Raw genomic sequence first — 13,025 nt, 5'->3', positions numbered from 1 at the left:
CCATCATCATTTGTTTAATTGCTTAATTTGCTTAATAATTCTCCTAATTGAACACTTTTTTCTATAATAATGCAGTGATTATTTAAATTTTCTCCCAACTTAGAACACCACCACCACCCCACTTGCCTCTCTGGGCTGGATTCTAAGGAGCATCATTTCAGAGACATGTTTGTAATGGTTTTAGAGTCATTTAATACCCCCTTGGCTGTGTAGTGTTTCCCCCTTGACTGTCCCCAATCCTGGGAAACCGCATTTGTCCACGCTGTCTCTTCTGGGCTATTGAGAGCACTAAGTGGAAGTACAGAACCGTGCTGGTTAAGGCCATTGCAAATTCATGCCGTCTGCTCATCGAGGCCCTTGCTGCTGGCTATGTTACATTCTGTGTGCTACGATTGGGCTGTTTGTCTTAATGAGCGATATTGGCCTATAACTTTCAAAGTGATCTGTAACTTCTAACTTAGTAGTATCTTTGTCAGGGTTCAAAGGTTAAAAGCTTATTTGCAATTTTATATTTTGAGAAGGATACAAATGATGGGTTTTGGAAGCTTAGTTACTTGTACAACGCTTCCTACGGTGGGATGGTTGTAACCCCAGGGTAAGCAGATAATTTTAAGCAGGACACAAATAAACATTTTTCATATAAACAAGTATATGTTTCTTTTAGTGACTACCAGAATAAAACATAATTAGTACGCCAAAGCAAATTTTCACCAATGCCATTGCTTAGAAAGAGGGTAAGTTTTTAAAAGTAAGTTGAGTTAAAGTTGATTTAAAGAAAAATAGTAATTACATAATAGTCCAGATGGCCCGCAGATGTGGTAGCACTGTGACAGTGCTACTTAATTGACACTGCTTCCCTATAACTTGGAGGTCCCAACATCTTTCTCTTGGTGTATTTTAAATCCTAACAGACAAAGAAACAAAGGGAGTTATTTAGGATATGCCAAGAAAAAGGAAGCAGACCCTTAAAGTTGTACTAAAGCAGTGTTTACTTCTTGTTATTGGTGTTTTCATGTGACATAGTTCATGAGTCAGTTTTTTATTCAACAGTTATATAAGTGGTTATCAAGTCTTAGCCGGATTTTCAGTTTATTAACATATCTCGGAGATAATATGAGCCTTTCCATTTTTAGAGCAAATTTTTCAAATTGTGGATAGGGATGGGCCTCTAGTTCATGTAACAAACCAACATGATAATATGATTTAGGTTTTGTTTTGTTGTCGTTTTTGTCTTGCTAAACTCCCATCCAGGATCAAGGGGACCAAAGGGACACTCAATTTTTGGATGTCCACGTATAAACCATTTGCCATTTGGTTCATAGTATGCTATGTTTTTATGTATCACTGTACTTAAAGTTTGCTTCCACACCTAAATGTAAACCCCAAGGGCAGAAACCAGGTCTTTGTGTTTTTTGGATTCTCAGTACCAGAATAAAGGCTTGTTAAAGTAGATATACAAACTTCTATGGCAAGTCATCAGGTATATACATCCTGGACTTTGAAAACGCTTTTATTATGGAAAAGTTGAAACATACGCATCATCAATGCACTGTCTGGCATTTTCTAAACTCTGTTTCATGGATATATAAGTTGAAGGCCAGGGAAAGATGTCAGTTAAATGTGTGCTTTCTCTTTGCTAATAGCAAAAGCAAAATACAATACACCATGGGAAAGACACTGTTGTAAGAATTACACAGCAGCCAGAGAGAGGAGAGGCTCCTGACCTCCACGGCCAGCATTATGTAGGCAATGATGAGCTGGGTGTGGGCCCAGGTCAGAGTTCTATAGAGCAGCTTCATCGGCCAGGATCTGATAAACAATTTGGCAAAGGTGTGAATCAGGTAGTCAGCTTCCACCATCACAGCCCAGCAGAGGAAACCAAACACCTGTCCTGGATGGAGCCCATGCCACCAGGCAGAGAATGCAAATGTCTGCAACAACGGCCAGACCCTGCTGTGCTGAAATACGAGGCGTCTGAGCCACCGAGCTGTGCTTTGGTTCCACTTTCTCGCAAACAGGGATATCCTGTGGGTTGTTTCCAGTGTCCAAATGTCTGCATCAGGGATGTATCCGTCCTCACCAGGGCTCTGCCCAAACTCAGATCCAAAGCCCGCTGCACACAGGAGGGAGTCATCCAGGATCCAGTGGGAGTAGTAGGTGAGTTTGAAGAGCCCGGCTGTGGACCACATGACATAGATGCACTGGAGTTGCCGGCAGTCGGTCAGTCCTGCTCCTGCTCTCACCACTGCCCTCATGACGACCTTTAGGCACTCTAGTCCCAGAATCTGCAGACCCCTCCAGGTCAGAGCCCTGAAAGGGTGCCTGGGACACAAGTTGCTGGGCCCTTGAACACGGGCCTGAAATCTCTGGAAGGAACACAGAGGGCCTCCTAGGAGAGCAGGAAAAAAAAGCAAGTAGCTGAAATAGGGCAGTGCCTTACACAGATGCTCAGACAAAGAGCTTCTGCTCCTGGTGCCTCCTGATGCTGCTGCCAGTTTCCCTTCACAAATGTCCAGAGAGAGGGATGTGACCCTCTGGGTCAAGAGCATGAGGGAAGAAAGAGCGAGGCAGAACCTGAAAGAGATTTTTTTTTTAAGGTAAAAACATTCCATATTTATTTTATCCCATTCCAGTCCCTCACACATGACCCCACAACAAATGGGTGGCTCTGAACAACTAAGACCAATCTCATGGCCTGCAGCACCCTACAAAGACTCTTGGATTAATTCAGAACCAGAAGCCACTCTGGGCAGGATCAAAAGGCAAATGGGGAAATTAATCATTAGTCAGAGAGGCAAATGAAAGAATGAGGAGGAGTATTGTGGGGAAATACTGATGACGACATTTCTAAGAATGGCTTATAAAGATTAGGATCAAGGACCTTGGAGAAATTTGCCATAGAAGAAACAAAAACTTAGTCATGAAGAGATTATGGGAAGTTGGAGAATGTAAGCATGAACCAGTCCCGGACGAAGATTCTGCAGGCTTTGGGATTTGGCTGAGGAATGGTCAAACTACAGGTTCAAGGTGTGAGCTGAGTCATTAGGATTTTGGGGTGTGTTCTTAACCAATTGCCCGAGCTATTCCTGCTTCACCATCACAGAGGAGAGAAGATCCTGCTGGCAAGATTATTGCGGAGAAAATCAATGAAAATTACAGGGACGCACTCTACAATCAGGAATGCTGTCCTGCGGAGAGAAAACAGCACTGTCCCCAACCGCTGCCGTTCTATCAGTGTATCTGAGGATTTAAGGACGACTGACCTCCTCACTTGACTTAAATCCTAACAGTAAGCAAAGCAGCCTCCGAATGCCACCAACCCCTGTTCACTTACCTTCTGTTATGGGCCGAATGTGTCGTCCCCCGACCCCATTCATATGTCGAAGTCCTAACCTACAGTACCTCAGAAGGTGACTGTATTTGGAGACAGAGTCCAAGGTAATTAAGTTAAAGTGAGGTCTTTAGGCTGGGCCCTCATCAAATATGGCTGGTGTCCTTAGAAGGAGAGGAGATTAAGACTCAGACACATACACAGAGGGAAGACCATTTGAAAGCACAGGGAGAAGATGGTCATCTACAAGCCCAGGGGAGAGGACTCAGAAGAAACAGAACCACCAACGCCTCCATCTTGGACTTCCAGCCTCCAGAGGAAGTGAATTTCTGTTGTTTAAGCCACCAGGTCCACGGTACTTTGTTATGGGACAGCCAGAGCAAACTAATACATCTTCCCGTTTCAGCTCTGGCTCAGCCTTCCTCCCATCGGGCCAGATCCTGTTCAACCTACTCCTCCAGCCCCTATCAGGTCTCGGCTTCCCACTGAAACCCTAATTCACCCAGTCAGTTCTCCCTACCCACCTGCCATCTTGCCTTCTCTTCAGACAAGCAAGCCCTGAAGCCTTTAGGGAAACAGTTAGAATAAAGAACAGGATTCCGGGTGTGGTAGGGATGGCAGAGTGAGTGAACCAATGGCAGGCTAGAATCAGGTGACCCACCTCGACAGGCCACAGCCCCAGTTCTCTGAGGGGCCATGGACCCATGCCAACTGATGACAGAGGGAGCCAGGAACAAGAGGCCTCAAGGCCACAGAGATACCTGTTTCCCCCTAATCTTGGTGATCTCACTGACTATGAAAACACTTCTCTAGACTCTAACTAGCACCTGATTTTTTTTTTCTCCTAGTTTGGGTGACTACCCTTCTTCCGAGGGAACAGCTGAGTCTCAGTGAAAGTAAAACTCTTGCACAGCAGGTGCCATGGGAAGGCAGCAAAGGTTTACAGTAGATTTATACTTTCCCTGTCCCGCTGAAGGCGAGGGAAGGCTGCTGGCTCTGTGTCTGAACCACCCACACTGAGGTGAGCAAACTGCACTGAGTCACATCCAGGCAGGCCTCAGCTGCAGCCCTGGGACTCCTGGTTCACCCCCCTTCTCAGGGACAACACTAATTACAGCTAAGAGCCAGACACTGTGCTACCGTACAGGCAACATATAGTGGTTATTAGTAGTCATATAATTACATTTATAGTCATTATTTCTAACCTAAGAGTCTTGCCAGATAAGTATTGTTATACACACACACACACTTTTTTTCAGAAAAAGAAACTGAGGCTGAGAGAGGTTAAGTGACTTGCTCAAGGGCACACTGCTCACAGGTGGGAGAATTCTGATTCAAACTCAACAGCCAGGTTCCCTCCACGATCACCAAGCAAACCCTGGGTCAACTCAGTCCAACCAAATGAGCTGGCTGCTTTACCTCATGGAAGGAAGTTCTTGCAGATAATACTCAGTATAGTGCAGACCCAGGTGACACAGCGTCTGCCAGCTCATCTGAAAGCAGAAAGTCTGCCTGTGGACTTCCTGTGGGCTGAGCAAGCAGATCAGAAACACAGCACATATCGCAGGGATGAAGACAAGCACAGCAAAGGGACCCATAGCGGCCAAGGCCAGGGCGCCTCCTCCTGCCAGCAGAAAGAGGTACCTGGAAGAAAAAGACAGCCCGTGAGACTGACTTAGAACAGTGTGACAAATGAGTCACTTCAGATGTCATTATTCTGGATAACCCAACAGAGGTAGTCCCCACGTAACTTAGACTAAAGAAGTCATCCCGTTATCACTGCAAAGTCTTCCTTTTGTTGTTCTGAAGGATAGAACCATGGGACAAAGAGCCGGAGTCCATTGTAAATGACGTCCACAGGAGACAAATCTTGATTCCCGCCTTAGTGACCCTGGAAACCGCTCTTTAATGTTGGCCATTCAAATGGGAACAATACGTGCCCCTGCCAATCCTGTGGGTGACAGGTCCAGAAGGCTTCCTAGTAGGGACATCTTAAAAAGCTAGTGGTATGCTGCCTGACTGAAAAGTCACGTGGATCCAGTATTGAGGACCTAGGAGAGCTCTCTAGACATCATTTCATTGAGATGGGTCTCTTTTCCTTTTCACGGGGTTGTACTGCCCTGAACCACTGAAGAGAGTAAGAGAGGGAGAAAGGGGACCCAATGCCTCCTTTTGGTAAGTGTTGGAAAACTCAATTAGAAAATCTTTACATCTGCCCTTAATCTTCTCTATTGCACTCTAGGATTTTATGAGTCAGTGGGGTTTTTTAAGGTTGTAAAATACCCACATCAGTGAACTGGTTTGTGGAGCCCTCCTCCCTCGGAAGCCAGAAGATGCCCTGGGGATCTGCAGAGACCTGGGCAAGTTCACATTATGAGGACTTGGGTCTTCTTTCCACAGCATGTGGAGGTCCGTTTGTTTTTTTAATTGGTGCCAAATTAATAAATCTGAACGAAGAGGTCAGGAAAGATATGAAACAAGGACTCAAGGACAGGAAAATTGAGTCAAAGAGGCCTACGTCCTCTCGACCGTCACAAGGCAGGCATATATCATGGCTCTGTGGCATAGTGACATGAATGTGTTGGCAAGAACTACTTTCTTGGGGAGACTGGTAGGCGCCTCAGTGTGACAATCTATTCCACAGGCTCTGGGACATCCCTGTGCTTCTCTTTGAGCCAGCCACCCCAGTTAACTCTGTGGTCCGAGCCTTCACTTCCCTGCCATGGGAAAATAAGGGGGAACACTTACCCTTAAACAGCAGAAGTGGAAGCCTGAAGTAACCCTCCAGCCAGAGGCAAATGCCCTGGGGATTTGCAAACATTAAAATGTGTATACATGCACAATGTAGGATGCATGATTTATGGATGCTTACAATAGGCATTGTGCTAATAAGCCTTTTCTAAGAAATATCTTTATTTAATTCTTAAAATAGCCCCATGAAATAGGCATTATTATTTCCATTTTACAGATAAACTTGGAGAGTGTTTATTCACATACACAAGGATGCTCAAGACATGAGAGACTCAGGACTCGCCAGGCTGTCTCCAAAGCCAGCAATCTTTTTTTTTTTTTTTAAAGCTCCAGTGCATGGTTGTGTATCCTAGTTGTTAGTTTAGTTCTCTATGTGAACCGTTGCCACAGTATGACAGCTGACAGATGGGTGGTGTGGCGCCAAGACTGGGAAACAAACTCGGGCCGCAGCAGTGAGAGCGCCGAATCTTCACCACTAGACCACCGGGGCTGGCTCCAAAGTCAGCAACCTTAATCCATGGGAATTAACCCTGATTTTTGCACGTTTTGCTTTACTGTTTGTGATTCTTTCTCATTAGGAAACTTTTTTTACAACTGCTTAAACGAAGCTAAAGGCCATCAACCAGTTGTGAACATACAGCAACACACCACAGTTTAACCAAACTCAGCAATCCTAATGGAACATTAGACACAGCTAGATTTTACATAAGAATCCCCAATATATAAAAATCCTAATTTCCAAGATAAGGGAATTATTAGGAAGTAGCCCTTTGGCAATGCATTTTCACATTATGAAAGGATATTCCACAAAACTTTTTTAAAACTAGGGACTGTCCCTAATGTATTGAGTTTATTAGCTATAAAAAAAAAATCAGTTCAATCAAGTTATCAAATCTGTAGCAACAATAATTTTTGAACCCCAGGCTGAGATATAGCTAATCTAACAAAATTTGTTTTGACCTATTTCATTTCTCTGAGAAGTCATACAAAGGCATTTTTAAAAATCCCATTTAGTTATAGATTTAATAGAATTTAATTTTATTGGAAATGATAAAATTCCATGAAATCAGGACTGTTCAAGAACATCCAGGACATATGGTGGTGTATAGATGGATCCATTTGGGGTATTCCTGTACCACCTCAACATTAATTTCTCCCGAGTTTATTTTTATCCTTTTTTCACTTAATGGAAACCTACCAAACTCTGAGTAAGTACAGACGTGATGTCAATTTCCAGTTCCGTTTCACTCTATTAGAGATATTCATGATCCAGCAATCAATAGTCAGCGGCAGTGACAATAACTTAAAAACAACCAGTGTGATTAATATTTAATATTCACATCTGCACTCCAGTCTATGTTTTTCGACTTACAATGGTAGTCATAGATGCAAGAGCAAAATTAGCCATCAAACCTACCTGGCATGAGTGGAAAATGAATCCATAGTGCAAAGGTAATTAAATAGAAGTGCAAAAGGAAAAGCGGCCCCTTGATAAAGTGATACAGGATGGAGAAGGAACAGCTGAAGCCAACCCATCATGAACTGGAACAGAAGACACTGTCCTCTCCAGGGTCTGTAACCAGTGTCTTCCTGCAAGAGAAACCTCAACCAGGCTCCCCTTGATTGTTTTATACGGTTTAGGAAGGTCTGGGTGAGCAAAAGGCAAACACAGCACGGGAGATAAGCAGCATACAAGTTGGCTTTCTGATAAAGGGAACTGCACTATGGAAACCAAAACGCATTTTGGGGTTATATCACTTAACAATGTAGGAAAAACATCGCTTTCAGAAGTTCTGGTTTTGTTTACTTTACCCACCACGTTATTTGCCTCTCCAGTCATCGGACTGTCATATTTTCTTCACTAAGTTAATGAAAAATCTCATTTTCCAGTTGTGGACAGACAAGTCACTGGACTGGGGAGGTGGGACAAGAATGTGGGCATGAGGAAAGGAGGCAGGTTCTCAAAGAGGAAGAAGATTCCCCTCCCAACCACCACTGCCCTCCTTGTGCTATTTCTTTTTCTTTTTTCCATAGTATCTGTCACCACTCCTTGTATGTCTATTCCTCAATTTGTGTATTGCCCATCCCCTGCTATAGTGGGAGCTCTCCAAGAGAGGGAATTTCTGTTTATTGGTGTATCCTCAGCACTTAGAACGGCACTGGGCACATACTATGTACTCATAAACACTTGTTAAAGTTAAAAAGGTTTTGTGGAAGCAAAAGTGTAGAGAGGAAATTGCTTAAAGAGAAATTTTCTTTGGGATGTGGGCAAGAAATACAGGAGACACTGCCCAGAGGCAAGGCAAGATCAACAGGCCGTCTCTTGGCTAGTAGAGTCCAGCTACTGAGCCCCGCGCATCACGGCGCTGTCCCCGACCAGCTGTTTGTCATCTCCAAAGACACATGCAAGAGCAAGCAGCCTTAACCAAAGAACGGGGAGAGTATAGCTTGATACAAAAGCATCTTAAGGGCAAGGACTACCTCTTAGTGAGAGACAGCTCTGCACAGAAGAGAAAACCTGAAAGAAAGCTTCCTGTTAACTGGGGAACTCAGAGCACATATTGCTTCACCTCTCCGAGACTGAGCTCCTTCATCTTAAACTTAGATACAATAATGCCTGTCTCAACAGAATTGTTACAAAGATTCGATAAAGGATGTAAAAGCATGCAGTATAAAGCTGGTTGGCTGAATGTAGTTGAAGGCAAAACAATTGAATAATAAAAATTATGAGTGTTATTGGGCTACAAGTTTATGATAGATCTGTGCCAAGGACTAGGAATATAAGGATATATAAAGATATATAAGGATATATAAGACATGGCCCGTGCCCTCAAGTAACTCTCAACCTACTAGGGAGATGGAAATGGCAACAAATACTTTCATTAAAGAACTATAAGTGCAGTATATCACGTGTGTACTGTAGCAGATAAGTAAAGAAGTAATCATCCACAGAGATAGGGGATTTTCAAAAAGCAAGAGAAGTGGAGAAGTAGAAATGCTTAAATTGGCTTCAGAAGGATGTTTCCAAACAGATGGATAGCTTATTCTGGGCCACAAATGGCCCAAAGACGTAGACAAACAGTACAACAGTTAACGGGGAGGAGAGGGCTCCCTAAGAAATGAATAAGCTCACGTCATATTACACATATTAAAATACAGCCACATCCCCCATTAACTATAATTGCTAGGTGCAGAAGAATTAAGTTGCAGTTAATTTGTTATGAAAAAAATTTATGCTTTGTGTCATTGAAGTAAATATTTATTAATTCCTACTTGTACTTTTCTTTTTGCCTTTTGGAATCAGTTCATTTTATTTTCAGGTCTCAAACATTCTATAGGTCCCTGAAAAGCTTTTGGGCCTTGGCACTATACTCAATATTGATAAAATAGTCCTTCTTATAAGCATGCAGTGATGGTTCATTTTGTGTCAACTCAGGCTAGGCTGCCCAAATGTTTGGTCAAACGTGAGTCTAGATGTTGCTGTGAAGGTTTTCTTTTTTTTTTAGATGAGATTAACATTTAAATCCGTAGACTTTGAGTAAAACAGATTACTATCCAAAATGTAAGTGGGCCTCACCCAATCAGTTGAAGGCCTAAAGAGCAAAGACTGAGGTTTCTCAAAGAGGAAGAAATTCCACCTCAAGACTGTAACACAGAAACCCTGGCTGAGTTTCCAGCCTGCAGACTGTGAACTAGAGACCACAAGACCAACTCTTCCCTGAATTTTAAGCCTGTGGGTCTATTTCTACAAATTTCAGACTTGCCGCCCCCATAACCACATGAACCAACCCCTTAAAATAGATGTGTGTGTATATGCCTATATCAATATCTCCCATAGGTCCTGTTTCTTCGGAGAACCCTAATCCACATGCCATGGAAGTCTTTCGAATTAATTTAGACAGAAAAATTGCTTGAGAATAGATAGGTGTTTACATGCTTGGGGATAGCAGAATGTTCTCAATTCATCCATACATTAATTCAACAACTTTTTTTTTTTTTTTAGTATCGACTCCGTGTCAGGTACTGATGTCAGTGCTGAGTAAAGAGTAGGGACAAACTCACCTGGCCTTGCTTTCATGGTACAGTCTTTGGGGAAGATAGTAAAATAATTAAGCACAGCTGGTGCTGGTCGCCACCCTTATCCCAGGAAGGAAACCAGGCAGGAGTATAGCAGGAGGGACCTATTTCTGATGGGTGGTCAGAGAGGGTTTCTCTGAGTGATGGTCAGTTCTTTGTATCAACTTAGCTAGGCCGCAGTCCCCAGTTATTCAATCAAACACCAATCTAGGTGCCGTTGTGAAGGTATTTTGTAGATGTGATTAAAGTCCATAACCAGTTGATTTTAAGGAAAGGAGCTTACCCCAGATAATCTGGGTGGGCCTGATTCAATCAGTTAAAAGGCCTTAAGAGTAGAACAGGAGCTTCCCTGGAGAAAAAATTCTATAAAACAGCAGCTTCATTCCTGCATGAGAGTTCCAGTCTGCCCTACAGGTGTCTTGCCTAGCCAGCCCCCACAATCACGTAAGCCAATTCCTTGCAATAAACCTCACAATATACATCTCTTGGTGGTTCTGTTTCTCTGGTTGAACCCTGACTGAATGATACACTGAGTATGTGAATTTGAGACTTAGAGAGTCAGAAGCGGGGGGGCGGGGCGGACGGCAGGTGGAAGCAGTTTGGGGCGTAGAGTCAGCTTGGCTTCTTGGAGAATGGAAGTGTGATTAGAGAAAGAGGAACAGGAAATTAAAGAAGAGACAAGTAGGCAGGGGCTGGATCTAGCCCAGAGATAGGTTATGAAAAGGAGTTTGGGTTTTAAAAGGAATAGGAAGCAGGGGCTGGCCCCGTGGCTGAGTGGTTAAGTTCGCGCGCTCCACTGCAGGCGGCCCAGTGTTTCGTGGGTTCGAATCCTGGGCGCGGACGTGGCACTGCTCATCAGGCCACGCTGAGGTGGCGTCCCACGTGCCACAACTAGAGTGACCCACAACTAAGAATACACAACTATGTACTGGGGGCTTTGGGGAGATAAGCAAAAAATAAAATCTTAAAAAAAAAAAGGAATAGGAAGTAAAATAACTGGATTTGGTTTTTAAAGGACGATTTTTGCTAGAGGAGAACGGCTTGGATGGGGGGTGAGGGGCAGGGATGGGAGCGTGAATTTAGAGGTCAAGGGTGGAAGGAGCAGACAACAGAGGAGAGATGGCGGCTGGGATTAGATTAGAGAGATGATAGAGTAAATGATGCAAAGTGGAAGAATGAGACTCCAGATGTAGGACCAGCAGAACTTGCCGGTGAACTATGCCTAGGATGACTCGAGTTTCTGGCTTGAGCAACTGGGTGAATGGTGGATTCCTTTACTGAAATGCAGAGAGGGCGAGGGTGTAAATCGAAACCTCTGTTCTGGACTTTGAAGGTTTGATAAGACTTTGAGGCGCCTAAGGGGAGATGTCAAGCAGGCAATCGAATAACCAGGTGTGAAGCTCGGCAAAGAGGACAGAACTACAGATATTAACCTGAGAAAGCCAGCAGATAGAGGGTACTTAATTTATGGGAATGACGCGCTCACCCAAGACGAGATGAGCTCACACCAAGGCAAGCAGGAGGAATCCTAGAGACCGAAGAGGCTAAAAACGAACGGTAGGGTATAGTGAGGTCATAATGATGTGCATTGGATTGGACTAAACAGCTGCTTTAAATACGAGTTTCTCGGTCCCTGGACTGCACTAACATGAGCGGGTGGCCATGCACCGCTACCTTGCACAATGCGGCCCACCCGAGTAGAGGACCCCCCGCGAAGCCGCGCCGACCCCCCCCCTCTCCGCCCGCCCTCCAGCCCCGCCCACCCCGGCTCCGCCTGCTGCCAATCCGGCCAGGCTCTCCAATCGCTTGCAGAGATCATCGCTTTACCCAGGCGGTTGTGTCGATCTCCGCTCCAATTGGAGACAGGGGCCAAACCATGGCGGAGAAGACTCAAAAGAGGTGAGTGTGTGGATTGAGAAAAGCCTAGTCTCCACTCTTCGCAGGAGTTGAACGTGTGCCTGGTCGCCAGTGGTGGGGACTGAGATGGTGTCTTATCCTGGGCGTTCGGCCTAGATGGTTCCTAAAGCCCTGACCTGGCGGCCGCTGAGGGAGGAGGCGACGGAGTCGGGGTAGGAAGGCCTGGGAAGGGATGCGGAATCGGTGCCGGGAAGGTTTTTGTTCTTCCATCCCTACGCCGCCTTGCCATCCCTCCCCCGCAACGCGCCTGCGCGGAAGGGGTCTCCGGGCGGGGCTGCGAGGGGAGACTGGCGTGGCCTCCTTTGCGGTACCCAGAAGGTCCCCTCATCCTTCCGTTCTCCTCCTTGGTGCGGCGTCCACGGGTGGCCTGTAGCTGCATTCTCTGCCCTGTGCTCCGGGACACCCACTTTAGTACTGGCCACACCCCAGTCCCTTCCTGCCTGTCACGGGCGCCGTGTGTGTAAAGTGATGCACGGTCGCTTGTCAAAAAGGAGTTCGCACCCGGACTAGGACTGTTGGAGCCGTTCTCCCCGGCGTGGACAATCTCTTTAGCAAACGTGTGAGGACAGGGATTGTGGCTTCTTCTCCAGCAGTCTTCATTGCTAGGCACTGTTGGTGGAGAGGAACGGCTTGGATGCGAAAAATGAAGTTAAACTGTTTCCCAAAGCACCCGTGTCGAGCGCCCTCTACTGACTCTTTTTGAAAAAGAAAACCGACAAACATTGTTTCTCGTGCCGTAAGTTAAAATTTAGGGGTTTTCTTCTGTTTAGGCAGGTAACTGTAATCTTTTTTCATAAGCTAAAGAGGAACAGATCTATCATAAATATTACGCACAGTATACAGTAGCGTACAGTAGAGGTGAACGTATGAGTTGTTATTTTAAAATGTCTTCTCCCTGCTGCCTGCGCCCCCTCCACCCCCCCCACTCTGAAGTGACGGAGATGTTTGG

At 45.0% G+C, this 13,025-nt stretch overlaps 2 protein-coding genes across 5 annotated transcripts in view; one reads left to right on the top strand and one right to left on the bottom strand.

Annotated features, from left to right (window-relative positions):
- Positions 1-631: 631 nt before the first annotated feature.
- Positions 632-13,025, bottom strand: part of MBOAT4 (membrane bound O-acyltransferase domain containing 4) — an 18,382-nt gene continuing 5,988 nt past the window's right edge. Inside the window, exons 1-3 of one of the 3 annotated variants that reach the window (XM_070598125.1) lie at positions 11,987-12,980; positions 4,751-4,975; positions 632-2,574 (exon numbers count right to left, since the gene is read on the bottom strand). In XM_070598125.1, coding sequence (XP_070454226.1) covers positions 1,611-2,574; positions 4,751-4,929 — 1,143 coding nt within the window. In that variant the 5' untranslated portion in view covers positions 4,930-4,975; positions 11,987-12,980 and the 3' untranslated portion in view covers positions 632-1,610. Of the gene's footprint in view, positions 2,575-4,750; positions 4,976-7,499; positions 7,759-11,986; positions 12,981-13,025 lie in introns of those variants that run through there. The other 2 variants (XM_070598127.1, XM_070598126.1) reach the window with 2 other exon arrangements.
- Positions 11,251-13,025, top strand: part of DCTN6 (dynactin subunit 6) — a 23,444-nt gene continuing 21,669 nt past the window's right edge. Inside the window, exon 1 of one of the 2 annotated variants that reach the window (XM_070598131.1) lies at positions 11,251-12,058. In XM_070598131.1, the coding sequence (XP_070454232.1) occupies positions 11,808-12,058 (251 nt within the window). In that variant the 5' untranslated portion in view covers positions 11,251-11,807. The remainder of the gene's footprint in view (positions 12,059-13,025) is intronic. The other variant, XM_070598132.1, reaches the window with a different exon arrangement.

Source organism: Equus przewalskii, chromosome 28 (genome assembly GCF_037783145.1).
Source record: "Equus przewalskii isolate Varuska chromosome 28, EquPr2, whole genome shotgun sequence".
Taxonomy (NCBI): domain Eukaryota; kingdom Metazoa; phylum Chordata; class Mammalia; order Perissodactyla; family Equidae; genus Equus; species Equus przewalskii.
Note: the sequence above shows the minus strand (reverse complement) of the source record. Positions and strands in the feature narration are given on the sequence as shown.